Below are 25,157 nucleotides of genomic sequence, written 5' to 3'. Positions count from 1 at the left end.
GGTGGGGTGGGCCCCGTCCCGGCTCTCCGGCTCACCCCACCGCCCCTGCCGTTCCTGGCGCTCCTCTCTTCTGCCCTGTCAGTATCTCGGTTCACCGGAGGGTGGCTGTCCTCTGCCAGCAACAGAAAGCCGCGTCCGGTGGGTGTCGGGGAGGCTGGGGGAGCCGAGACGGGCAGTGGTGTGCTGACATGGGCTGTGCTGGGCCCAGAGGACGGTGTCCCCATCCCTTTTTCCCACTGTGGGGCAGAGGTGGACGTCTTCAGCCCGCTGCGGGTCTCTGAGAAGGTCCTTCTGCACTTGCTGAAGCATCCCAGTGTCAACCAGGAGGTACGGTTTGATGAGAGCGACCGCCTGGCTGCCCACCACTACCTGTACCAGCGCAGCCGGCCAGTGGACTACTTCATCCTCATCCTGCAGGTACTTGCCAGCCGGCCTGCAGCCCACCGCTTGCCCAGGGTGTGGGGAGGGTGTAGGGAGAGGAACGCCCAGGTGCATGCCCCCTGGATAGGGGGGTCCGTGCTCTCTCCTCCTGCTCTTTGCTGGCAGGAAAGGTGACCTGTCCACCCCTCTCCCTGTCCTCTTTTCCTCCCTCTCTCCCCGCACCTCCAGGGCAGGGTGGAGGTGGAGATCGGTAAGGAGGGCTTGAAGTTCGAGAATGGGGCCTTCACCTACTATGGGGTTTCTGCCCTGACAGCGCCATCCTCAGGTAAGCTGGGTACTCCTCTTGGCGCTGGAGGCGGGGTTGGGTGGGCACTGCAGGGCGGTCTGCCTGGGGACCTGCTGGCCCTTAGCGCCTCCTGGCTGTGTGGAGGGGAGGGCAGGGTTTCCTCAGGCCTCGCCTTTGCTGTTCTTACCCCTGCCAAACCTGTCCCGGGAGGAACGCATCTGCCCCCCTGTCCAGAGTCCCGGGCTGCATTCCCTCGCTGGGGGGATCAGTAGGGTGGATCTCAGAGGCTGGGCGGGGGCCTGGCCGCTCTCCCCCGTTGACAGCTGGCATCACTAACTGTCCTTTCTGCAGTTCACCAGTCCCCCGTGTCCTCGCTCCAGTCCCTCCGCTATGACCCACCGCCCGAGCCCACTGACGGCACCCGCCTGTCTGCGTATTGTCCTGACTACACCGTGAGGGCCCTCTCGGACCTACAGTTCATCAAGGTGACCATCTGGGTTGCTCCTTAGTGCTGGCTTTTAACCAGCTTTGTGTCCCCAAGGGCTAGAGCGGCTGGTCACACGTTAGAATGGATTAAATTGTGTTTGAGTCTCAGAGCAAAGCCTTGTACTTGCTCTGAAGGACAGATCGCCTGGCCGCTCTGTCTGCTGGTGGCCTAGGCACCCGGTGTCCTTGGGGATCTTAGCCAGTAGCTAGTGGCCCCGGGTGCTTCCTTCCCCCTTGTCCTGCAGGGTGTGGCTCCTCCCCTAGTTTGAGTGCTGAAGGGCAGGAGGGGGTGCTGTGGGCCCTTGTCTCACTTTGCCTGCCTGCCCGCACGAGTTGCAATGCTTCCTGCACCCCAGGTCACTCGGTTGCAGTACCTCAACGCACTCCTGGCCACCCGCGCCCAGGCGCTGCCACAGTCCCCGGAGAATACAGAGCTTCTGGCCATTCCTGGCAGCCAGACCAGGCTCCTCGGTGACAAGGCGGCCATAGCCCCAGGTAAGCCCGGGTCCCGCAGTGTCGACCCAGGGTGAGTGTGCCCTCTGCCCTCCTGGCTGCACACACACGGCCCTGCTCTCTGCCTTGCCCTGCCCTCCGTCCGTTCTTTCTCCTTTCATCTCATCCTTTCTGTCTCCCTTCTTGTGTTTTTAATAATTTGGACAATACGGAGCTACATCCCAGCTGGCATTTTGAGTAGAGCACAGAGGTTAGCATTTCCTCTTAAGGGCCTGCAGGGGGTTTGGTTTATTTAGGGAATACTATTAACCCTTGAATAACATGGGTAAGGGGCGCCAGTTCCCTGTGCAGTAGAAAACCTGTGCATATCACATGGTCGGTCCTCTGTATCCGCAATCCCACATCCACAGATTCAGTCAGCTATGGCCTGTGCGGCGCTGTAGTATTTACTGTCGGAAAGAATCCCACATGTAAGTGGACCCACGCGGTTCAAACCTGAGTTGTTTACGGGTCAGCTCTAGTTGCTAAATGGGAGTAAGTGTGGATTCAGACACACTGTTGGTCATTTAGGGAAGATCCCCTGGAGGAGGGCCTGGCAACCCACTCTAGTATTCTTGCCTGGAGAATCCCCATGGACAGAGGAGCGTGGTGGGCTACAGTCCATGGGGTCACAAAGAGTCGGGCATGACTGAATGACTAAGCACAGCACAGCACCTGGAAAATGAAGATTTAGGTCCAGTGGGCCTGACTGAGAGGTTGGGTGGCAAGTAGACCCCATCCCAGAACCAAGAGGGGCACCTGCCGAGGCGTTTGTTCAGGGTACCCCTCCCGTGGGACTCCCCTGGGAGAAGGAGAAAGAGGACTCTGCAAGGGAGAGGGTAAACCCCACCCTAACTGTGTAAGGAGGGGAAACAAGCAGGAGTCCGTGAACTAGGGGCTTCGGGTGGGAGTGGTAGGACAGGCCAGAGAGCTTTCCTGCCCTGGTTGCTCAGGAGGCTCCCGGGTGGGGCTCTGAGGGCCAGGGCTTGGTGGGGCTTTGGAGAGGCCGCAGGGGGCCTGCAGGGGTCTGACTCCCCTTGCTCCATCCCCCAGCGCATCCCACCCTGCAGTGGGGACACCCGAGATCTTCCTGAAGGCTGCCTGTGCCTTGCACTGTGTCGAGAGCCCGCCTTGTCCTGACTCGGCTAAGATAACTTCCCTGAAGCTCTGAGAAGTGGTGGTTGTTACGCCCATTTTCCAGATGAGAGTTGGAGGCCAGGAGAGACAGGCACTCTGTCTTAGAAACTGGGTGTACCCTTGGCCTGTGGGTTGTGGTGCTTCACAGGAAATGGGTCTGGTTACTGGAGCCACAGTTGAGAAGAAGACATGTTTCAGTAATGGACAGGTGCTTCCTGAGACGTGAGGGGCAGAGCCCACCCCACTGGCCTCGCTGTGGCTCCACTCTGTGAGTCTGGTGGTGGTGAAGGACTCCCGGGTTATGCTGGGTCCTGGAGCCGGGCACAGTCTCGGCCCTTTCTGAATGAACAGGGCCTTCGTTCCCTTCAGCCCACTCCCGTGTTTACCCACCATGACCCTTCTTTTATTTTGTGAGACACCCCTTGCACAGACATTCACACCATCTCTTTAGACTCAGGTCTCGAAAGCCAGGGCGGTTTTGTGTTTCAGAGTGTGAACCTCTTGGTTTTAGTTTCCTCACGTGTGAGCCTTTTCTGGCTCCATCTCCTACTTAGACTGCATGGGTTGTAGTTAAAGTACAAATCTAAGAATCCTGGTTTTTCTGTTCATCTTTTACCAGAGTTTTTTTAAAAAATCCTTTTGTGGTTTCAGCCACTTGTTGAACAGTCCGCCGGGGAATGGTTTATAGTGGCTTGTGGGTCATTTCCTCTTTGTAATGGATTACTAGGCCCTGTTCGATAGTCACAATATTAATTCTTCCCTAAATGCAGCCTGATGTTGGCCCTGGGCAGCTCTCAGGGTCTTGCATTTCATCTCTCTTAACCTTGTGCTTTGCTGCTGAGGGAGCTCAGTGGACATGTCCCAGTGCCCTACTGAAACAGCGCAGGTCAGAACTGCCTTCTGAGTGACTCCGGCTCTTGGTTCCCCAGCAGAGAACTGCTTTTATTAAAATGCTGGGAAAGCACCATAATTTGCAGCTGCATACAGCTGGGTCGGCAAATGGCCGGAGGGTCAAGTCTGCCCATTCTTATAGCGTTTTATTGGAGGTGCCCATCTGCTGATGGCTTGCATGCGGCTGCCTTTGAGCTATGACAGTGGAGCTGAGTCGTTGTCACCAAGACCCACAAAACCTAGGCACGCTTTGCGACACTGCTTTCTGAGCCCTGGGCTGCTGTTTGAACTTTGGAAGCTCACCACGTCCGTCGCTGCCTGAGCGGGGTTGCCAGGGAGAGCTGCGCTCAGTGCTGAGCCGCCCAGGCCCCTCTGGCTTCGCGGCCTTGCCTCAGCTGCGCTGCCGAGCCGGGGCCCTGCGGGTTCAGCTCCGTAGCTTGCATCCTCTCTCTCTCCCCTCCTCCCCCCTCTTCCTCTGCTCTCTCTCTAGCCTTTCCAGTAGACCTTTCCCTCTTTGGCACATTTGGAAACTGCAGTTGATAATTGACTGTGGACTAGTGAGCATTTTTTGTTTGAGACAACACCCCAGGTAAATATCTCTCCTTTTACTTCGCCTCCTCTTTGTTTCCCTTCCCCAGCCTGTTAGCTGCTGGGGGTGCCCTGCAGACCTCTCCCCCTGGAAGGGAGGCTCTTCTCCGTGGGGCTGAGTGGCACTTCCTTCCCTTGTGGCTGCTTCTCAGGTCGTTTTCCTGGAAGGCAGGAGGCTTGGCAGTGGCCGTTCCTTCTGGTGCCAGGTGTGCTGTCCAGGGCAGGTGTCTCCTGCCTGGCCCTGTGGCCTTGGCCCCCCGTGGGCAGCAGCCCTGCCTCCCCTGCCTCCTGGTGATGGCCTCCATCCTCACAGTGGTTTTCTCTCGTGAGGCTGACCATTTCCCTAACTAAATCCTCCCAGCTCTGCCTCAGTGCCTCCTGAAGAGGCCTGAGGCTCCCCTGCCTCACCCGCCTGCTCCCTTCCTAAAGAGGATTTACACCTGATTTCATAGGACCCGCTCCCTTGACTGATGTTCTAACGCTGACCCTCCTCTCCTCTCTAGGATCCAACCACAGCAGACCCGGCCTCCCAGCAGAGGAGAGCCCCGGGCGGAACCCAGGAGTTTAGCCGCTTGTCAAGCAGCCCCAGGTCTGGGGAACAGACAAGCACGTGGGGAACTGGAGCAAGCCGGAAAGCAGCTTCCTGCCAGCCCATCCCGTCCCCTGCAGGCCACGTTTTAGATGGCCTTGTACATGCATGTCCTGGCTGTCCTCTGAACCAGACATCAGTGCCAGGAGCCTTCAGCAGGTTCTGCCTCCCCACCCCTAGAACATGGGGGTCAGTGGGGGCCAGCCTGCCAGGTCTGCTTCCGAACGGAATGAATGGAACAGCGCCATCTCCCGTCCCCAGGGCCAGCCTCCCTGTGACAGTGTATTCATACCTCTTCCGGGCAAGCCACGGTGTGCGCGCAGTAACTGCCTTCCTGTGGCCGTGGCCTGCACTCTCTCTGCTTTATTTGCCAACCTTCTGCTGCGGGCAGCATTTCTCAAGCAAACCAAGAGCACCGTGTGGGCTGGGGGTTCACGCCCACGGCCTTGGCCACACCACCGTGTTGGCTCCCCTTATGACAGCATGCTTCCGAGCACGCACCTGGCCTGCCCCATGTGCCAAACCTGGAAGCAGCTGTGTCCCTCCAGGCCCGCTGCCTCCCATGGAGGTGGCTTTTCCTGCCCTGTCCCAAGCCCAGAGCGAGCACACTGGCCCCTGCCGGGTTCAGGAGCCCCTTCTTCCTGCCGCGCCTCCACCTGCCTAGCTCGGTGACCACTAACAGTATTGTCGTTTTCCACGTGTTAGGAGGGAGGTCACAGGTCGGGGGAAGGGCTGCTGTGATGCCCCTGGTCCATTGTTGTCGGATCCCAGAGTGGGTCACCGGCGGCCCCCGGGGTGCTGAGTGGCTGGAAGGTGCCTGGGGAGCAGCAAGGGAGGCAGGGCTGGGTGTGGCCCAGGGCGACCCCGTCACCTTTCTTTGCAGAAAAGGTGACATCAGAAGCTTTTCTTAGAGCTCTGAAACATTTTAAGCTCTTGGCTTGCTTCCCGTCCCAGCTCTGGGGCTTTAGAGAAGTGGCAACAAGAAGGCGTTTTTGTCGTCTTCCGGTTACCTACATCCACCTTCCATGGTGCTTTAGCTGCGTGGAAACTGGGGCATCGTGGGGACCCTGGGGAGGGAGGCAGGAGGATTTCTGGAACCTTTCTCAGTGGCATTTGGGTCCTTATCCAGGATCAGTGGGAGTGAAGGCCAAAAAACAGTGGCATGCTCACTTAGAAACTCTTCTCAAGGAATTCTCTCCCAAGAGCAAACCCAGGTGGGAAACAGATACTTGAAAATTTTTTCTCTCTGCAGAAGAGTGTTTGTTAACCTTGGCTGCACGTTGGAATCACACGGCAAGTTAAATGTACTGCTCCCTGGGCCGCTCCCCCCAACCTACCCACCCAGGGATTCTGATATACTCAGTCCAGGCATCAGGATTTTATTCTGTAAAATTATTTTCTATTCACAGATCATGCCTGCTTCCCTGAATGTTAACATCTTCTATAACCTTGGTGCACTTATCAAAATTAAAAAATTAACATTGGTACAAAACTATTAACTAAACTACAGACTTCACTTAGGTTTCTATCTAATTTTCCATAATGTCCTTTTCTGTTGCAGGACCCAGCCCAGGACACCAAGTTGCATTTAGAGCTATTGCCTTTTCCCCCATTTTCTCCTATAACTTTTTACTTTGAAATAATGACAGATTCATAGGAAGTTGCAAAGATAGAGATCCCATGCACCCTTCCCCCAGTTTTCCTCCCTGATTACACTGTCGCACGCAGTTAGACTACAGTATGGAAGCCGGGAGCCTGACTCTGGCGCAGTGTGGGTGTGGAGCTCTGTAGCGTCTCACCACCTGCAGATTTGGGTAACCACCGCTCCCGTCTAGACACAGAACTGCTCCTCACTAGGACTGTGCCTCCCCCAACAGGCGCTCCTAAAGCCACACCCTACCCTCCGGCCACTACCCCTAACCCCTGGCAACCACTGATCTGTACATCATCTCTGTAATTTTGTCATTTCAAGAATGTTGTATAAACGGGACCCTATGGTATGTAAGTGTTGGGACTGGCTTTCTTCGCTCGGCACATTGTTCTGGAGTCTCCTCCAGGCTGTCGCACACGTCAGTCAATTGTTGCTCCGTGATTGCTGTGTGGTATTCCACCGCAGACTCACTGTCCTGTCTGAGGACATCTGGGCGGTTTCCAGTTTTGGGCTATTCCAAATAAAGCTGCTATGAACATTCATCACAGCTGCTTGTGCAAGCATTGGTTTTCTTTTCCCTGAGCTAAGTGATTAGGCATGCAGTTGCCAGGTCTGTATGGTTATTGCATATTTAGGTTTTAAGAGAAACTGCCAAACATTTTCAGAGCACCTGTACAGCTTTACATTCCCACCAGCAATATGTTGAGTTTCTTCCATATCCTCCCAGGACTTGGTGGTGTCAAGTATTGTAGCCCTTCTGGTGGGTGTGTAGCGCTATCTCGTTGTGGACTTTATTTGCACTTCCATAACGTGTATTTTTTCATGTGCTTATTCCACTTTGTGAAAAGTCTGTTTGTGTCTTTCGTCCATTTTCCAGTTAGATTCTTTGGTTCTTTTACTGCTGAGTTTTGAGAATTACTACGCTTTATTGGGTTTTGGGTTTGCAAGTATTTTCTCCCAGTCTGTAGCTTTTTTTTTTTTTTTTTTTATCTTAACGGGATTTTTTATAGAGCAGAAATAAATTTTGAGGAATTCCAGTTTACTCATTTTTTATGGATCTTGCTTTTGGTGTCATGAAATGGCAGCCCACTCCAGTATTCTTGCCTGGAGAATCCCGTTGACAGAGGAGCTACGGTCCATGGGGTTGCAAGAGTCAGACATGATTTAGCAACTAAACCACCTAAGAAATCTTTACCTAGTTTTTCTTTTCTTTTAAATTTAGACTTGATCATGAAGATTGTTTTTATAAAGTGTTTATAGTTTTTCATTGCATTTAAGTTTGTGATTTTTTAAAAAATCATTTGTCTTTGGCTCTGCTTGGTCCCCCTTGCTGCTCGGGCATCTCTCTGGTTGCCAGGAACGGGGCTGCTCTTGGCTGCAGTCTGCAGGCTTGCTGCAGCGGCTGCTCTGGTTGTGGTGCTCAGGCTCGCGGCATGCAGGCTCAGTAGCTGTGGCTCATGGACTTAGTTGCTCATGGTGTGTGGTATCCTCTCAGCCCAGGGATCGAGCCCGTGTCTTGTACGTTGGCAGGTGGGTTCTACCACTGAGCCACCAGGGAAGCCCTTTCTGATCCATTTTGAGTAAAGGGTGGGTTTGTTTTTTGTGTTTTTTTGCCTATAGATGTCCATTACCTTAAGTACCATTTGTTGTAAAGCCTGTCTTTTCTCCAGTGAGTAACTTTTGGGTCTTCTGGCGTATTTGTTTTATGTATTTCTGGGTCATCTGTTCTGCTCCCCTGACTGATATGTCTGTCTCTCCATTGGTGCCACCCTGTCTTGATCACTGAGTGCTGCCAAGTGACTTCAGTCGTGTCCAGCTCTGCAACCCCACAGACTGTAGCCCACCAGGCTCCTCTGTCCATGGGATTCTCCAGGCAAGAGTACTGGAGTGTGTTGCCATGCCTTCCACCAGGGGATCTTCCTGACACAGGGATCAAGCCCACATTTCTTCCCTGTCTCCTGCATTGGCAGGCAGGTTCTTTACCACTAGCGCTACCTAGGAGCTATTTAGTAGTTCCCCGAAATCAGTAGACTGATTTCTCCCATTTTGTTCTTCTCCAGAGCTGTATATTTTAAAATAACTTCTCTAAAAAAAAAAAAAACAAAAAGCAGTTTTGCTGGGATTTTGTCAGGAACTGGTTAAACCTGTGTATCGATAGGTGGCACTGACATCTTTGCTCGGTTATGACTTTGAATCCATGTGTATGCCTCCGTCTAGTTAAATCTGATTTCATTCATCAGCACTGTGTAGTTTTCAGCCTGCAGGTCCTGACATGTTTTGTAAGATTTACACCTAAGTGGGTTTCCTTTTTAAGCAAATTATAAGTAGTACCGTGTGTTTCAGTATTCAGAATCATCACTAGTATACAGAAAAAGGATTTTGTATCCTGCGATCATTCTAGGTGCTGTTTTTGTGTTTTTTTGAAAGTAAGATTCCTTAGGATCACCTTCATAGACAGGCATGTCAACTGTATGAAAATGCTTATTCCTGGGCTCACCGTGGGATTCTGATTTACTCAGGCTGGACATCAAGGCTTTGTGTTGTTTTGTCCTTTTGGCCATGTGGCATGCCGGATCCTAGTTCCCTGACTAGTGACTGAACCCTTGCCCCCCTGCCGTGGAAGCACTGGGCCACCAGGGAATTTTCGAAATTCCCTGAACATCAGGACTTTTTCAGTGAATTTTTTTGACTGTGCCGAACCTTTGTTGCTGCGCTTGTCTTCTCCGGCTGAGTAGGCGCCATTTGCAGCTGTGGCTTCTGGGCGCTGAGTGCAGGCTCTAGGCGTGTGGGCTTCAGTAGTGTTGCCCCAGGCTCGAGAGCACAGTCTCAATAGTTGTGGCTCACAGGCTTAGTTGCTCTGCATGTGGGACTTCCTGGACCAGGGGTTGAACCCATGTTGCCTGTGTTGGCAGGTGGATTCTTAACTACTGAGCCACCAGGGAAACCCAGTAGGAGGATTTTTGAAACCTTCCCTCCTCATTCTCACAGGCAGCCGAGCTGAGCAGCACTGCCCTGCCTGCCTGCTCTGCTTTCAGGGGCCGGTCTTGCTCTCAGGCCAGCATGGTGATCAGGCCTGGGCTTTGCTGCTGAGGAAGATGAAGCCCAGGGCCCGTGGAACTGGCCCTTCCAGCCAGAATGGACAACCAGGCCACGATGGATCATCAGCCAGTTTTAATGAACAAAAAACAGTGATGCGTATAAAAAGGTATTTCTGTCTGTCACTTAAGTGTCCCCATTTTCTAGATGGGAAGTTGTCTTCTCCGTGGACTTGACCACCTGTTCACCGATGGCCCCCATGTCTGGGTGAACGGGGGGCTCTGTCACGACAGGGCAGGAGCTGCCCGTGTGAGGGGAAGGCATGCGGCCGTCCTTCGGAGCTCTCGCCAGCTTTTTCACTGAGTAGAAATTGCCTTGTCCTCGGCCTGAGAAGGCGGCCGGCCACTGAGACGAAAAATAACTGCTACAGAGCGGCTGTCAGCCCAGGTTCCTTATGTGAGGGAGGCTGACCTCCGTCCAGGAGCCCGTCACTCTGCCTGTGGTTCTCCATTTGGGGCAAAGTTGTTCTCAAAGGCTTGCTTTGTGGCTTCTGGCGTTACAGGCACAAGTCTGCATGTGCGCGGCGTGGCCTGGGAAGGGTGCTAAGAGGAAGCTTGGGGAGTGTGTGCAGGCTGGGCCTTAGGCCACCCCGTCAGGGGAGAAGGGGAAGGAGCAGGTGAGCTCAGAGCCCTCCACATCCTGCCTTGAAGGAGGGCGAAGCAGCGTGGCCACGGGCCAGGCCACGGTGCCGCGCTCGGGCCAGGGGGCGTCCGCGCTCGGGCCAGGGGGCGTGCACGCCCAGGGCAGAGCAGGGTCACGGGCCACCGCCCCAGAAGCTGAGTGGGCCACAAGCAACCCCCAGCACCTGGGCGCTTCCTCTGCAAGGAGCTGCCACCTGGCGGACGAGTGCGGCAGCGGGCCTGACCGAGAGCACAAGGCTTCCCTGGGGTTAGTGTTAGCTCCAGCTCGTCAGCCCTGGGGCTGCTGAGGCAACCGGGCTGGGGCTGGCCTTCTGTGCTGGGGGGCTCAGACCCGCTGAGCAGCCCCCTCCAGACAGCAGACCCAGCTCAGGGCCTCAAGGCTGAAGCGTCTGGAGCCGCTCTGGACGCTATCAGGGTTGCTGCTGATAGGAACTGAGGCCCCTGGAGAAACCTGTGCCCAAGGGCACCTGTGTGGCCCGGATGGCGCTGGCCACGCAACATGTCACCCCTGACGGCAGGTGGGCCCTCATGGAGGGCTGAGCCTGGTCGTCTCCGGGCCGCAGGCCCAGTGGACACAGGAGCTGCATCCTGCACCGGCCCCGGAAGCCTGAGGCTCGCTCCCTTCCCGCTCCATCCTGGCGCCGACCCCCTGCTGCCCCTTGTCTGGACCCAGTTCCCTGCCCTGCATACCCGGGTCCTCTGCCTTGGCCCCCAGCTAGCGCCCTACTGGGCGCGGCTCAGCCCCAGACTGGAGGCAGGAAGGCTTTCCTACCTGTCCCCCTCTCGGAGTGGCCCTGTCTGACAGGGCTGCCTGGAGACGAGGGGTCAGGCCGGGGTGGGAGGGTGTACCAAGGAAGGACCACGGGGAGGGCGGGAGGTGATGGGGCTGGAATGAGACTGAGCGGCCCCGCAGGTCATCAGCACCGGGTCCGGGTATGCCTGACGTGGGCCTGCAGTGCTTCCTGAATGCCCCTCTGCCAGTCCCGGGCCAGCTGCACTGGAGTCACCGAAGCCTGGAAGGAGGGCGCTGGCTCAGTGCCCACTCTGGTCCCCGAGCCGCCCACCCCGCCCAGCTGCCCACCCGCACTCACCGCATTGCGCACGCCCAGCGCAGCCCCGTAGAGCAGCAGCAGCTTCATTGCTCTGTAGCGCCCATGCCGTACTGCCTCGTGCAGAGCCGTGTCGCCTTCCTGTCGAGAGGGACGGGGCAGGCAGGTCAGCAGGCACCATGCATGGCTGAGCTTGGGCTCCTTCAGTCCCCAGCCCCGGGTGGGGAGCTGCCCCAACCTCTGGTGACCAGACACTGACCTTGTCCTGCGCGTCGATGCGGGCCCCGCAAGCGATGAGGTGCTCCAGGCAGTCACAGTGTCCCGTGCGCACGGCCACGTGCAGGGGTGTGCTCCAGATCTGAGGGAGCAGTGAGGGCGGCGGTGTCATCGCTGGCTGGCACGGCTGCATCCCGACCCCTAAAGAGCATCGGGCTTCCCCCTGGCCTGTGCCCTTACCTTGTCTCGGGCGTTGACCTGGGCGCCCCGGTTAAGCAGCTGTTTGAGGATGTCCAGGTGCCCTCTGCGGCAGGCCCAGAACACTGGGGTCCTGTCCAGCTGCAAACAGAAGCACCCAACTCACCCTGATGTTTGGGGAAGTGAGTGGGAGGTTCGCCCTGGGGGTGGCCCTTCCCTGGGTCTCACCAAGTCCCGAGTGTCCACGGCCGCACCTGCCTCCAGCAGTTTGTTCACAAGCTCACAGTGACCCTTCAGACAGGCCCAGTGCAAGGCCGTGCGGTGCAGCTGGGGAGAGCGGGAGGTCAGGTGCAGGAAGCTTGGCCACCCTTGGCGGTCCCACCACATGACCTTGCTCCCAGCCCCACTCCCTCCCCACTCAGGAGGCACCACGGGACTTGTGACCCATGAAGCAAAAGCCCGTGGTTTCCAAGGCGCTCACCATGCCTGCACCACCCTCGCTACCTTGTCGTGGGCATTGGGGTCCCCTCCGTCCGCCAGGTACTTGTCAATCAGGGCCTCCTGGTTCTCGGCAGCTGCCTTCAGGAACACCTCCAGGCCCACGGGTTCCTGCTGGGCCTGTGGCTGCGGCTGAGTAAATTCAAAGTGTTAGTTGCTCAGTTATGTCCGACCCTTTGTGACCACGTGGACTACAGATGCCAGGCGCCTCTGTCCATGGGTTTTCTCCAGGCAAGAATACTGGAGTGGGTTGTCATTTCCTACTCCAGGGAATCTTCCTGAACCAGGGATCGAACCCTGGTCTCCTGCATTGCAGGCAGATTCTTCACCATCTGAGCCACCAGGAAAGGCAGGTAAGTTCAAGGACAAGGCCCACTCGAGAGGCTGCTGGGATGCACGGCCTCACCAGTCTAACCAGAGAGCCGGCTGAGGACCAGCGCACTATCAGCTTATACAAACAACAGATTGAAAAAACCTGCCCCCAGGGACGTCTCTGGTGGTCCAGTGGTTGAGAATCTCCCTTGCAATGCAGGGGACATGGGTTCCATCCCTGATTAGGGAACTAAGATCCCATATGCCCCAGAGCAACTAAACCCACACGTCAAAACTACAGAGCTTGTGCGCTTCAAAGTCTGGGAGCCACAACTAGAGAGTCCATGCACTGCAACCAAAGGTCCAGAATGATGCAGTTAGGACCCCACACAGCCAATTACGTAAATGAATACAAGCTTAAAAGAACAGAAGACTGAGCAGGTATGGGGTGGGTTTACGGGTTGAGCTGTGTCCCTTCCAGGCTCATATGTTACGGTCCTAACCCCAGCACTCTGAGCGTGACCTTACTGGGAAATGGGGTCCTTGTAGCTGTAACTGAAAGACGAGGTCATCCTGGAGTAGGTGGGCCCTGTGCCAATACGACAACTCCTTACTGAAAGGGGACATTTGGATACAGACATGCACGTGTGGGAGGCCTCGTGGACTGTGTGAGCTCAGAGCAGAGACGGGGCAGTGTGTCCACAAGCCAAGGACATGACAGCGGATCGCCACCAGCCCCTAAGCCGGGGAGAGGCATGGACAGATCCACCCCCAGAGCCTCGGGATGAACCGCCCTGATCAGAGACGAACCAGCCGGGGAGAGGCATGAACAGATCCACCCCCAGAGCCTCGGGATGAACCGCCCTGATCAGAGATGAACCCCTGGCCTCGGACTGCCGGCCTCTGAGCAGACCGTACATACACAGCTGTGTCTAAGCCCCAGCTTGTGGTACTTTGTTCTGCCAGCAGCTAAGGCAGACTGAGCCAGGGCAAAGGGGTCTCCAGGTGAGAGCTGGGCAGCTCCTCCCCAAGCCTCTCATGGGGACAGGAGGCTCTGGCTCATGGACTCCAGCCCAGGTGTGGCAACCTCACTCACCTTGACCTCAGGCTGGGGTGCCTTGGGGGGGACCCTGCGTTTCAGTCGCTTTTCTTTCCGTCTTTGAACCAACTTTTCCAAATCAGCCAGGTAGTCCAAGTTAGTTCTGGAACTGTTAAATCTTTCAAGCTGTGGCAGAAATAGGACCATGCCAGCCATCAGCCGCTGGAGCCCTGGGGCATCTCTTGGTTGGTCTCACCCTTGTCTTTAGGCAGCAGGAGTGCCCACCCAGGCCATCAGCCCCCGAGCCCCGCCGCTCAGCCTGCCCACACCCAGCCCCGCCGGCCGCCACCTCGGGCCACTCACTCTCCTCCTCTTTTCCTGGTCCAGTTTCTGCCTCTCCCGGGCCTCGGCCTCCTGGGGCCCCAGCCTCCAGCTGCGAAGCCCCCCTCCAGGATCAGGAACTCCATGTCCACATTCCAATTTTGTCCTTTCAACTCTCTCTCCACTTACCTGTAGGAACAGATTAGGACAAAGACTCGGGAAAATTAGGAGGAGCCCTAAGGCAATGGCTACCCACTCCAGTTTTCTTGCCTGAAGAATTCCATGCACAGGGGAGCCTGGTGGGCTGCAGCCCATGGGGTCGCGAAGTCAGACACGACTAAGAGACAAAACTTAGCAAACACAATTGTGCTGGACGGAGGGTCCTGCCAGGAGCTGACACGAAGATCAACAAGCCTGTCTGGACCTGTGCAGAGTGCCGTGGCGGTCCACCCGCTCCTTGGCTCTCAGCACCTACAGCATCGTCTGAGACCCAGGAGGGCAGCTGGCTGCTGCCCACTCTGTCCTGTCAGCAGAACCCAGCAGTGGGCGCCTGACACCGCATCTATTTATACTGCTGGGCCACATCCAGGTGAGCTCAGGGCCTCCCTCGTGGGTGGCTGTCCTTGCATTCCTACCAGATCACGCCACACTGCCGCCTGACCCCAGGTGGGGGTAGGGGGACAGCGGAGATGCCTCCTGGGTAAAATGCCAAATCCCTGCATTCAATGGCTCTTTGGGAAGCTAGCTCTTTCCTTGGTGCCGAAGATGAAATGAGTTACTGGGGCTGCACTTAGGGTGGAGCCCATTGTAAGCGAACTCTTCTTTTCTCCCTCCCCTGGCCCCCGCCCCCAGGATTCAGAAGCTGGCAGCACCCAGGAAGAAGCAAGTTGAGGGGAGAGAAGAGGCTGGAATGATCGGATGGCAGAGTGTACGGCTTCCAGCCACATGGAACTCTATTCCATTCCCTTCTAAAGTGAACTCAGGCAGTCAAAACAGTTCCTGGGCCCTGCAACCCGCCTCCCAGCACAGGCTGAGCCGGCTGGCAGTGGGGCCTGTGGGGTGAAGTGACGCCCGCAGCCTCCATGCCCGGCCTCCCGCAAGACAGCCTGAAGTGCCACCGGCGTCCCTGCTTCTCACTGCCCAGGGAACGCGAGCACCGTCTCCCCCCCGAGCCAAGGCGGGCAGACCCTCCAGACCGTTTCCCCAGCAACGGCCAGCAGCACAGCTGAGCTCAGCCAGCACCTGGCCACACTCGTGTCTCCCGGGGTAGCGTGCCCCTTCCCACTCCTCTTCTGCCACCACAGTCAAGGGCAGAGCCCACTGAACTCAAGGGATTTCCTGACCGCGGCCTGGCCCCTTCCTGTCTCCTCCCTCTCTCGCTCCCTAGCCCCTCACGGGAGACCTGGGCAGACCGACCAGAACGGAACCGCACGTTTCTACTCAAACCTCCTCAGGCCGCACGAAGCAGCTGCCCAACCCCCTCATTCTGCTGAGACAGTCCCGGGGCGCCCAGACCACTGCCCAGCCCCTGCCGCCCAGCCCCAAGTCCTCACCAACTGCTGGATGCTGAAGTTCATGGTCCCCCCGCTCTTCAGGCCCCTAGTGAGAGGAGCCGCGCAGCTCAACCCTTTTATAGTAGAGCCAGCGGCGGGCGGGAGAAGGGCAAGGCAGAGGCCTGGGCCCGGGCCAGATAACTCTGTGGCTCTGTAACGCACCAAAATACTGCCTCGGGCACTTAGCCCGGGCAGCCGGGAGAAAGAGCTGTTCTGAGCTGAGTCAGCTGCATCCTCAGACACCCCCATCCCGCACCTACTCAGCGGTGCTTCAACCAATCAACACATCCCGGACGCAGGGCCACCAGCCCAGGCTCAAGGGGAAATGTCTCCTATTCTCCCAGGTGTGGGCTTCTCAGGCGGCGCTAGTGGTAAAGAATCTGCCTGCCAATGCAGAAGAAGCTGGTTTGAACCCTGGGTCAGGAAGATCCCTTGGAGGGCATGGCAACCTACTCCAGTTTTCTTGCCTGGAAAATCCCAAGGACAGGGGAGCCTGGCGGGCTACGGCCCATAGGGTCGCAGAGTCGGACACAACTGAAGCGACTTAGCACACAGGCATGCTCCTGAGTGTAGACACCATGGAGAAAAAGAAGTGTGAGCCTCTGCGTTGCTGTGGAGGGAGACCCCGGGAGACGGCGCGACGGCCGCGGCAACAGGCGGCCAGAACCCTGAAGCGGACCTCCACGGAGAGGCCGAGGAGGCCGACTTCTGCCTCAGGAAGCTTCCTGGCTCCTACAGGAAGAAACCAAGTGACTTCCCACCTCTCAGCCAGTTTCCAACCTGAAACCTGGCTGCTCCCACTGGTTTCCTTCCCCAGGCAACCCCCTGCCCCCTCACCACTCCAGTGATCAAGGTCAACATACTAAGCTAGGCCACCATCAGGAGCCAAGCCCAGTCTGTCACTGGCACCTCACGCCTCTGGAAGAGACTTCCATGGCTCACATGCAGGTCCCCAGCCAGACACCCTGCTGGGCCTGGGGCACATCCTTCCCCAGCAAGGTGAGGTTCAGACGCGCTCCAGGTCCAAGAACAAATGTTAACCGTTAACCCAGTTGCAAAGCGATTCATCTGCAGCTACCGGTCAACCTTCCTGATTCTCCCTAAGACACCAAGCATGCCTTCCACCCAGCTGTGCCTTGAATTTCTGCCTTGACCTTTGAAAGGAAACCTGATAGCTGGTAAGACTCTGGCCCTGAAGCCACATGAGCAGAGTTGAGCGGGACGGGCGTGGGGGAGGGAGAGCTGTGGGCCCAGGGCCGCTGAGGGCCCAACCACAGCTTCTGAGCTCCCAGACCTGGGGAGCCCAGGGCTTTTTAGAGCAACTCTTCTGTGCTTACACCCCAGGGTGTTTTTCTCAAAGGTGATTTTTGGCCTGTGGTTCTGAGGAAGGGAAGAGTTACCTGGAGGAGAGTGAGGTGAAACCAACAAAAATAAGCAGGATTTGAACTCAGACTCCACTGCCTGCCACGGACACGACTCCTCTCCTGCAATATCCCAGGGCGAGGGTATCGACGCTGCATCTGAAATGCTCAGTGGTACTCAGATGGAGCTAACTAGTATTAATTTATTGTTGGTATTACTTTATCAAAGAAAAAAATTACCTGAAAAAAATTACCTAAGTCCACAAATCAAGCTCAGGACCCCTACCTGGGGAAACAGTGGGTGCAATTTCACACACCTCCTCCTGACACTCCTCCTGAGTGTGTGTGTGTGTTTGTGTTCCTATGTGGCCCACCTCCTCTACTGTGGTCACGACTCAGCACTCTCTCCATGTCAGCACAGGCTGCACTCATGGGCGGGAATCTCATCTCTGCCCATGTGGCTCCAAGGCCGGAGTCTTACTTGTCCCCCTGTTGGGAGCACTGGGTTTAGCTCTACTTCTCAACATTTCACCCCGTGCTCCAGTGCACATCTTTGTAAATGCATCTGTAAATAGACATCTTTGGGGACTTGCGGTTAAGACTCGGTGCTTCCAATGCAGGGTATGCGGGTTCCATCCTGGGTGCGAGAGCTAAGATCACACACACACACACACAAACTTTGTATACATGGATATTTTTCTAGGGAGCTACAGAGAAATTAGAATTTTAGTAGATATTGCCAATCTTCCATCCACTGTACCAGTTTTCATAAACAGGTAACAACAAACACAGCATGAAAGAGATATATATGGATATATATATAAAACAAAGGGTCAATATCCAAAATACATAAAAGACTCCTATGAATCAAGGAAAAAATTTTAGAAATTGAAAAAATTTAAATTTGAACAAGGTCACCGAAGACAGGCATTCCGCCTCACTAGAAATTGGCAATGATTGCAACATAAAGCAACAGCACCTGTAGTCCCAGATGGAGAAGGCGATGGCACCCACGCCAGCACTCTCGCCTGGAGGGTCCCACGGACGGAGGGGCCTGGTGGGCTGCAGTCCATGGGGTCATGAAGAGTCGGACACGACTGAGCGACTTCACTTTCACGCATTGGAGAAGGAAGTGGCACCCACTCCAGTGTTCTTGCCTGGAGAATCCCACGGACGGCAGAGCCTGGTGGGCTGCCGTCTATGGGGTCGCACAGAGTCGGACACGACTGAAGCGACTTAGCAGCAACAGCAGTCTCTCAGTTAACATGAATGAACTTGCGGTATAGATGCAGGTGTGGGTCACGTTTTCGGGAGATGGGAGCTCAAATGCTGTCTGCGAGGCTCTGGGCACCCCGTCAGTGCTCCTCAGATCCTCACTTGTCTCATGCCCACAGGGACCCCACCAGTCACTCCTACCTGAGATGGGGCCACGGGACACAATGGGTACCGTGACTTGTACCAAGGTCACCTGGCTAGAAAGCAGCTTTTCACGTGTCACGTAATCCATAGCTGCTTCTCATGCTTACGCAGTTTTGTATTTTCGGATTTGGGTCTTAACTCCAAATTTATTTTTGTGCAGGGGATGAGGTAAGGCGATAACTTTATTTTTTCTACATGGATGTTTCCACATGAGCTAATTTAGAATACGATCATCTGTCCAGGCAGTCACCCTGGCAGCCCCCGCAATCTGAATTCCCTCCCTTTGAGGGGCCAGAATGAGGCTCTGCCGGTCCTTTGGCCTCGGGCTCTCGCCCTGCGGCTCGGGTGCTGTCCAGGTGGGGGCTGGGAGAGCTGTCCGAGTCCTCGGAGCGCTACTGAGACAGGAGGCGGCGACTCAGCTGGCCAGCAGGTCCCGCAGGTCGCTGTTGCCAGGCAGCAGGTCGCAGGCGAGCCGGGCCTTCCGGTCCCGCATGGCCTTCAGGGCTGGGCTGTGCTGCAGCAGGAGGGAGCAGATGTCCATGTGACCCTTCTCGGCAGCCTGCGGAGAGAGGAGCCCAATCAAAAGCTGACCCCACTGCGCCCGCTCTTTCTCGCTCTGCGTCTGGGGCCCTTCGGGTCCTACAGTAGGCCTTGCTGGCTGGCTGAGCAGATCTCCCTGGACTCCTGCCAGTGATGCGCGTGCAGGGCGCTGGGGCGCCCTGGTGCCGGCCGGGCAGTCAGCTTGAGCTTTCCCTCCTGTGCCCTCTACTCAGGGGCCATGCTTCGTGGCTCAAGCCTGAACATTAACGACAAGTTGAGAGGACGCCCCTGGCCATCCAGTGGTTAAGACTCTGGACTTACACTGCAGAGGGTGCAGGTTCAACCCCTGGTCCAGAAAAATTCCATGGGCCACAGGGATCTGGCAAGGAACTAAGATCCTACATGCCACCAGATGCGGCCAAAGAGGGGGAAAAAAAAGAACAAGTAGAGCGGACCCCAGCCTCAGTGGTCCAGTGGTTGAGAATCTGCCTGCCAACGCAGGGGACACAGGCTTAATCCCTGGCCCAGGAAGACCCCACATTCCACAGGACAGCAAGTCCACATCCCTAGAGCCGGGCTCTGCAACGAGAAGCCAGTGCACCGCAGCTAGAGAGTAGCCTCCACTCACTACCACGAGAAAGGGCCCCCCAAAAGAGCAACTGTAGAACCTTGAACTTCTCAGCATCTAGACAAACACGCACATTGTCTAGAGGGGGCACCATGGGCACAAGACACATCGGACATGGCCCTTGTCCTGGGGAACTTTCAGATGAGCAGAGAGAAGCAGGTCTACTACCCAGGTTTATCCTCTTCCCTCTGAGATAAACAGTTTGGATGTCAATTCTAACTCACATCCTCCAGAAAAGAACAGAGTTAGGACTTACACAGATTATCTTATTCAACGTTTCCAATAACCATCAGAGGTAAGAAATACTATTGTTTCTATTTTATAGATGAAGAAACTGAGGCTTATAAAAATTGAGTAACTTGTCCAAGGTCACAGAGCTGGTGTAGCAGCCTGGGGAATTCTAAGTCGGGTCTGTCTGACCCCAAAGTTCGAGCTCTCAATAGCTATATCACTCTGTTCCCCACTTCTTCCAACAGACAAGGGCTCCTGAAGGATATCCGATATTAGTACCCAACATCATCTCAAATTTGAATCTAAATCTTTACTAGGCATAAATATCTTGATGAGGACAGACCCGGGGTTCTGAATATTATTGCTTCAATTATGAGCAGTTGTGAGAATTCCAAAAATTTTTAGCAAAAAAAACCCAAAAACAAGGTGCCAACGTTTGCAGGAGGGAGGGAGGCTGGAAGCAAGGGCCGGGTGATTCAGAGTCCTCACACATACTTGCTCTCTGAATTTCTCAGAATGCTGCAAGCCGTGGGTGAAAGCAGCTGGGTCCGTCCCGGCAGTGTCCTGCCTGTCAACACTCATCATGGGCGCTGTGGTGGTGAAACACTCGAGCAACACCGGTTCAGACCACTGGGAAATGAGCAATGTGCCTCTCCAACCGGCAAGGGTCTCCACACAAGAGGGCCCCCAGCTGCTCTCTCGGCGTCTGAGCCTGGTGCTCCGGCTGCAAGAGGAAACAAGGCCAACTCCAGCTGCCCAAGTGAGAGAGGCAGAGATCACGGAGAGGGGGCTCCAAGAGGGAAGAGAGGCAGGAGTCAGGTGCAGGGTGCTCTGGGCATCTGGGTCGGGGAGCTGCCCTCCGCCAGGAAGAGGAAGGCTCTCTGAGCGTGTGATGGTCCAGAAAGAAGAACAGACACAAGCCAGAGGGCAAAGGACAGCAGGAGCCGCTGCCTGCGGCCGGCAAGGGATGCAGAAGGGGGTTCGAGAGACAGGCGATGGGGGCTTCCCTGGTGGCTCAGTGGTGAACAGTCTGCTGCCAACACAGGAGAGATGGGTTCACCTGGGAAGACCCCAGACGCCAAGGAGCAGCTAAACCCACGGACCACACGACTGGACCTGTGGTGCAAAGCTGGGGGCTGCAGCCACTGAGGCCTACATCTCTACAGCCTGTCTTCCAGAGCTAGAGAAGCCGCTGCATGAGAAGCCCGCTCACTACAACGAAGAGGAGCTCCTGCTTGCTGCAGCTAGAGAAAAGCCCACACAGCCAGCCAAAAATAACGAAATAAATAAAACTACTTAAAAGAAAAAGAAAGAAGCTGAAGACAACTAGCAGGGTCTGAGCATAACAGGCAAGGGGCCGGGAAGGAGCTCAGGACAAGCTGCCAGGTAGGCAGGGGCCAACCCCCGAAGGCCTGTTAACCAGCTTAAGGACTCGGTGGAAGCAAGCCTCCAGAGGACTCTAAGGCATGGTGTGGTCCGAACCCCGCTTTAAACCATGGCTCTGGGAGAAGATCAAGTGGGCTAAGAGAGGACCAGATTATACGCACAGGCCTCACGGATGCATCAACTGCCTTTTAAAGATGAACAAGAAATCAGCAACAGGGGATGCCCTAACACATGACTGACCGGAGACCTATCAATACGCTTTCAGACAGTGATACAGTTAACTCACTGTGCACTGCTGTAGTTTAAAACTGCCAGGGTTCATTACGTAACATAATCGTCGTCATCATTCACATTTTGCTCCATTAGGTTCCTGTCCCAATGCTGTATATATCATAAATGTAAAATTTTCAAAAATGATGCATCGAGAAATTTTGAGTGAAGAATTTTTTGGTGAATTTTATGAAGATACTTTCTGCAATCCTCCAGTGACAGATATGCTAGCGTCTAAGAAGATGCTGGCTCTCCAGAATAAAGTCCTGATTCAGACGATACGAATACTAGACCAGCAAGAAGAGAGAATGCTCCTTTGTTTCGACAGCAGAGTGGACTGAAGACAACGTTTCACAAAAATGAGAAGACTTTACAGGCGTGGTTCACAAAAATGAGAAGACTTTACAGGCGTGTCCGGTGAATGTAATAACCCACAATGCGTGCGCTCAGTCACATCCGACTCTGCGCAACCCCATGGACTGTGGGCCGCCAGGCTCCTCCGGCAAGAATACTGGCGTGGGTTGTCATTTTCTCCTCCAGGGGAGTCTTCCCGACCCAGGACCAAACCCACATCTCTTGCCTTGGCAGACGAATTCTTGACCAGTGCGCCACCTGGGAAGCCCAATAACTTGCAAAGTGTTGGTGAAAGAAAAATCGCCAGCCATAGGTGTTAATTTCTGCAGAAATCCCCCAGTCAATAAAGTGACCCAGAAGACTGAGCTGCTGAGAAGGGGGGCAGGGAGCGAATTTGTGTCCAGAGCAGGTATTCTGTACTCCTCAAGCTGTTCACTGTGGGTACGTGTTTCTAGGCAGAAAACTTCTAATTAAATGATTATTCTGGTCACAGTGTGGAAAGTGGACTAGGACAGGCAAAGGTAGGTACAAGTTTCAGAAAACCATGTGAAAGAAGCATTGAGGATGCATCACTAAGAGAAAGAAAACGACACCTTACGTTTCGTACTAATTTACATGTACAGGAAACTTGCTGGAAAATTATATGTTAATCCTAAAGTGATGATAGGTGAGCACTGAGATTACAAATGATTCTGATTTTCTACTTTACACTTTTCTGTTATCCCCATGTTTTCTACCATGAACATGTTATACCTTTTTTATTTCTGGCTATGCCATGTGGCCTATGAGGTCTTAGTTCTCTGACCAGGGATGGAACCTGGGCCCAAGCAGTGAGAATGCCACGTCCTAAACCCTGGACAGCCAGAGAATTCCCATGTTCTAGGTTTTATAATGACAAGAGACAAGAAGTTCTTGCAGCCTGTGAAACTTCTGAGAGGCGACGCACCTTGTGCAGACTGGTCATGCCGTCGGCGTCCACCAGCCTGGGGTTGGAGCCGTGCGAGAGCAGGAGCCGGGCAATGTCCGTGTGCCCGCAGTAGCTGGCGCGGTGCAAGGCGGTGGCTCCCCCGTGGGTCTGGGCATCACACTTGGCCCCACTCTCCAGCAGGAACTGGCACACGGCATAGTGCCCATTGCGGCTGGCGTAGTGCTGCGGTGAACAGAGCCGGGGTCAGGAGGCAGAACCCTGGGTGAGGCGCGCAGCGGCGGCCGGAGCCCCCTCTGGCAGCTGGGTGGCCAGGGCGAGCCTGCACGCCTAGCTTCAGTCTCAGCCGCCACAAAGTGGGAGTGATAACCACTCCTTTTTAAAAATATATTTATTTATTTTGGGGTGTGTCAGGTCTTAGCCACGGCATGCGGGGTCTTTCCTCGCAGCACTGGGGCTCAGCACTCCCCAGGAATGTGGGATCTTGGCTCCCCAACTAGGGGTAGAACCCATGCTCCTGCATGGGAAGGTGAAATCTTAACCACTGGACTGCTGGGGAAGTCTCAATAATTACCAATCCTATCTCACAGTATCATTATGAAAGTGAAAAGTGAAAGTATTAGTCGCTAAGTTCTGTCTGACTCTTTGCGACCCTATGGACTGTAACCCAAGAGGCTCCTCTATCCATGGGATTTTCTGGGCAAGGATGCTGGAGTGGGTTGCCATTCCCTTCTCCAGGGGATCTTCCTGACCCAGGGATGGAACACAGGTCTCTCGTGTCTCCTGCCTTGGCAGGTGGATTCTTTACCGTTATGAAAATGATATTAAACAATCAGTGAAAAGCACCTTGGCTAATTAAAAAAAAACCAGGTTCATAAGATGCTTAAACAGAAATCCTGCTGGGAGAGAAGAAAGAGTGGGAGAAGGGAAACGGCAAACATCATCCCCGTCCAGAGAGCAGGAACCCAGAGCGGAGGCTCCTCCCAACTCACTAGAGCGGTGTAGCCTGCGGAGTCAGGCTGGCTGGGGTCCGCTGCCTTTTGGATTAAATACTTCACTCGGCCCAGGTCTCCGTTCAGGGCTGCCGACCAGATTCCTGCAGAGGCACAACCCAAGCACTGAATAATGTTCATGGGACTGGGGGCTTCTAGCACTTCCTTTACCTCTCGACCTCAGTCTTCTCATCTACCAAATGGGAATTCGTCTGCTCAGCAAATGTGACCTGAGCACCTCCTCTGAGCTGCGCACTGAGGGGTGCTGGAGCCAGACAGACCAGGGGCTTGTCTAACCAGGACAGGAGACTAGCCAGACACAACTTCCCTTCTCCCCCACTTCAAACACACCAGTGTTGGATAAAGTACTATTTAAGATGTTTGAATATACAGTCACAAGCAAACACTGTCAGGTGTCAGCCCAAAGTGAAAACCACAGGGACAGTGGTGAGCAGGCATCTAATTTGTGGAATCCTCAGAGTCCTCGGAACCCCACACACATCTCAGGGACTGGCTGGAAGGCCTGAGCAGAGTCGGGGGCAAAGGTGGCAGGCCGTGTGGGTGCTGGGGAACCAGACAGAACAAGGCTCTGTGCACACAGCTGCGGGCACCATGGATAGTATGGGGCAAAGCATTCACCCCGCTTGACGCACACGTAAGGATGACACCTGCAGTGCCCCACAAACAGCCCGGAACAGCGCAGCCCCCTGGTCTGAAGCTCCATACCCTCGGGGTGGGTGCAGCACCCTGGAAGCAGACTCTGCCGCCCGGTCCCTCTCAGACCCCCGGAGCGGGCCTGGGTGTCCCGGGGTCGCACCAGGTGGGGAGTCGGATCCCGCCGCACCACCGGGGAAAGTTACCGAAGCCAATGCCTGTTTCCCGACCTGCAGACGAGCCGGCGTTTCTACTGCCAAGCTCGCGCCAGGTCCCCGGCGAGCTCTCAGCCGGCCCGCGCTCCGACCAGACCCGCTCCCATCCCCACCCCGGCAGCTTCCCTCCAGGGATCCCGGTTCACGGCCACCTCCTTGGCCCCGGGGGCCTGTGGACGCCGGAAGGCGCCGGGCCGGCAGAGCCGCGCACCCCCTCACCCCTCTCGAAGTCCATCTCGTCCAGCGTCTGCTGCACGCCGGGCGCCGCGCTCGGGTGGGAGCAGCAGGGCCCATCCGCGCAGGGCCGCGGCGCCGCCATGTCGCTCTCCGCGCCCGCCCACCGGCTGCGGGGCGCGGGCGCCGCCACGGGCCGGCATGGGCGCGGCCTCAGCGTACCGCCCGGTCTGACCATTCGGATCCGCACGAGCCACGGGGCCGACCAATCAAGCGTCTGAGTCTGGGCCCGGGAGCCAATCGCGACGGCAGGGCGGGACGGCCCGAAGCGGCCACGAGAGGGCGTCCCAGGCTAAGCGGAGGCCCGGGCGCGCCCCTGAGACCCAGCACCGACTCTTGGGGAGGGCAGCCGGCCTTGTATGTGGCCCCCTCCAGGTTCTCTTGGTCCCACCGGGATCCCCAGGGTCGGGGGTCACCAGGCGGGCCCCAAGGCCCTTCCCCACCTCTTTCCCTCACCATCTCGGACTCAGGTTGATGGGTCCCCACGGCCGCGCGCTGACCAGTTGAAAGGCCAAGACCCCCTC

General features: G+C 55.8%; 3 protein-coding genes across 5 annotated transcripts in view; 1 reads left to right on the top strand and 2 right to left on the bottom strand.

Moving 5' to 3' along the window:
- Positions 1-7,048, top strand: part of CNNM3 (cyclin and CBS domain divalent metal cation transport mediator 3) — a 32,724-nt gene extending 25,676 nt beyond the window's left edge. The window contains exons 4-9 of one of the 2 annotated variants that reach the window (XM_069583914.1): positions 248-417; positions 610-706; positions 1,019-1,152; positions 1,510-1,648; positions 4,164-4,262; positions 4,765-7,048. In XM_069583914.1, the coding sequence (XP_069440015.1) occupies positions 248-417; positions 610-706; positions 1,019-1,152; positions 1,510-1,648; positions 4,164-4,213 (590 nt within the window). In that variant the 3' untranslated portion in view covers positions 4,214-4,262; positions 4,765-7,048. The remainder of the gene's footprint in view (positions 1-247; positions 418-609; positions 707-1,018; positions 1,153-1,509; positions 1,649-4,163; positions 4,263-4,764) is intronic. The other variant, XM_069583913.1, reaches the window with a different exon arrangement.
- Positions 7,049-9,655: 2,607 nt separating this feature from the next.
- Positions 9,656-16,546, bottom strand: ANKRD23 (ankyrin repeat domain 23). Of its 2 annotated transcripts, XM_069583916.1 has the most exons (9): positions 15,425-16,546; positions 13,914-14,060; positions 13,608-13,736; positions 12,206-12,331; positions 11,930-12,028; positions 11,744-11,842; positions 11,547-11,645; positions 11,330-11,428; positions 9,656-11,251 (listed from the first exon to the last, which is right to left on the bottom strand). In XM_069583916.1, exons 1-9 carry the CDS (start codon positions 15,671-15,673, stop codon positions 11,156-11,158), a joined length of 1,143 nt encoding a protein of 380 aa, XP_069440017.1. In that variant the 5' UTR covers positions 15,674-16,546; the 3' UTR covers positions 9,656-11,155. The 2 variants fall into 2 exon arrangements, with proteins under 2 accessions (XP_069440017.1, XP_069440018.1); XM_069583917.1 differs by lacking the exon at positions 11,930-12,028.
- Positions 16,547-17,463: 917 nt separating this feature from the next.
- Positions 17,464-24,818, bottom strand: ANKRD39 (ankyrin repeat domain 39). Its single transcript, XM_069583918.1, has 4 exons — positions 24,619-24,818; positions 23,531-23,634; positions 22,560-22,763; positions 17,464-18,763 (listed from the first exon to the last, which is right to left on the bottom strand). Exons 1-4 carry the CDS (start codon positions 24,809-24,811, stop codon positions 18,620-18,622), a joined length of 645 nt encoding a protein of 214 aa, XP_069440019.1. The 5' UTR covers positions 24,812-24,818; the 3' UTR covers positions 17,464-18,619.
- Positions 24,819-25,157: the final 339 nt, after the last annotated feature.

The sequence above is a fragment of the Ovis canadensis genome, chromosome 3, assembly GCF_042477335.2.
Source record: "Ovis canadensis isolate MfBH-ARS-UI-01 breed Bighorn chromosome 3, ARS-UI_OviCan_v2, whole genome shotgun sequence".
Taxonomy (NCBI): Eukaryota; Metazoa; Chordata; class Mammalia; order Artiodactyla; family Bovidae; genus Ovis; species Ovis canadensis.
This window is presented reverse-complemented; position numbering and strand designations above follow the sequence as displayed.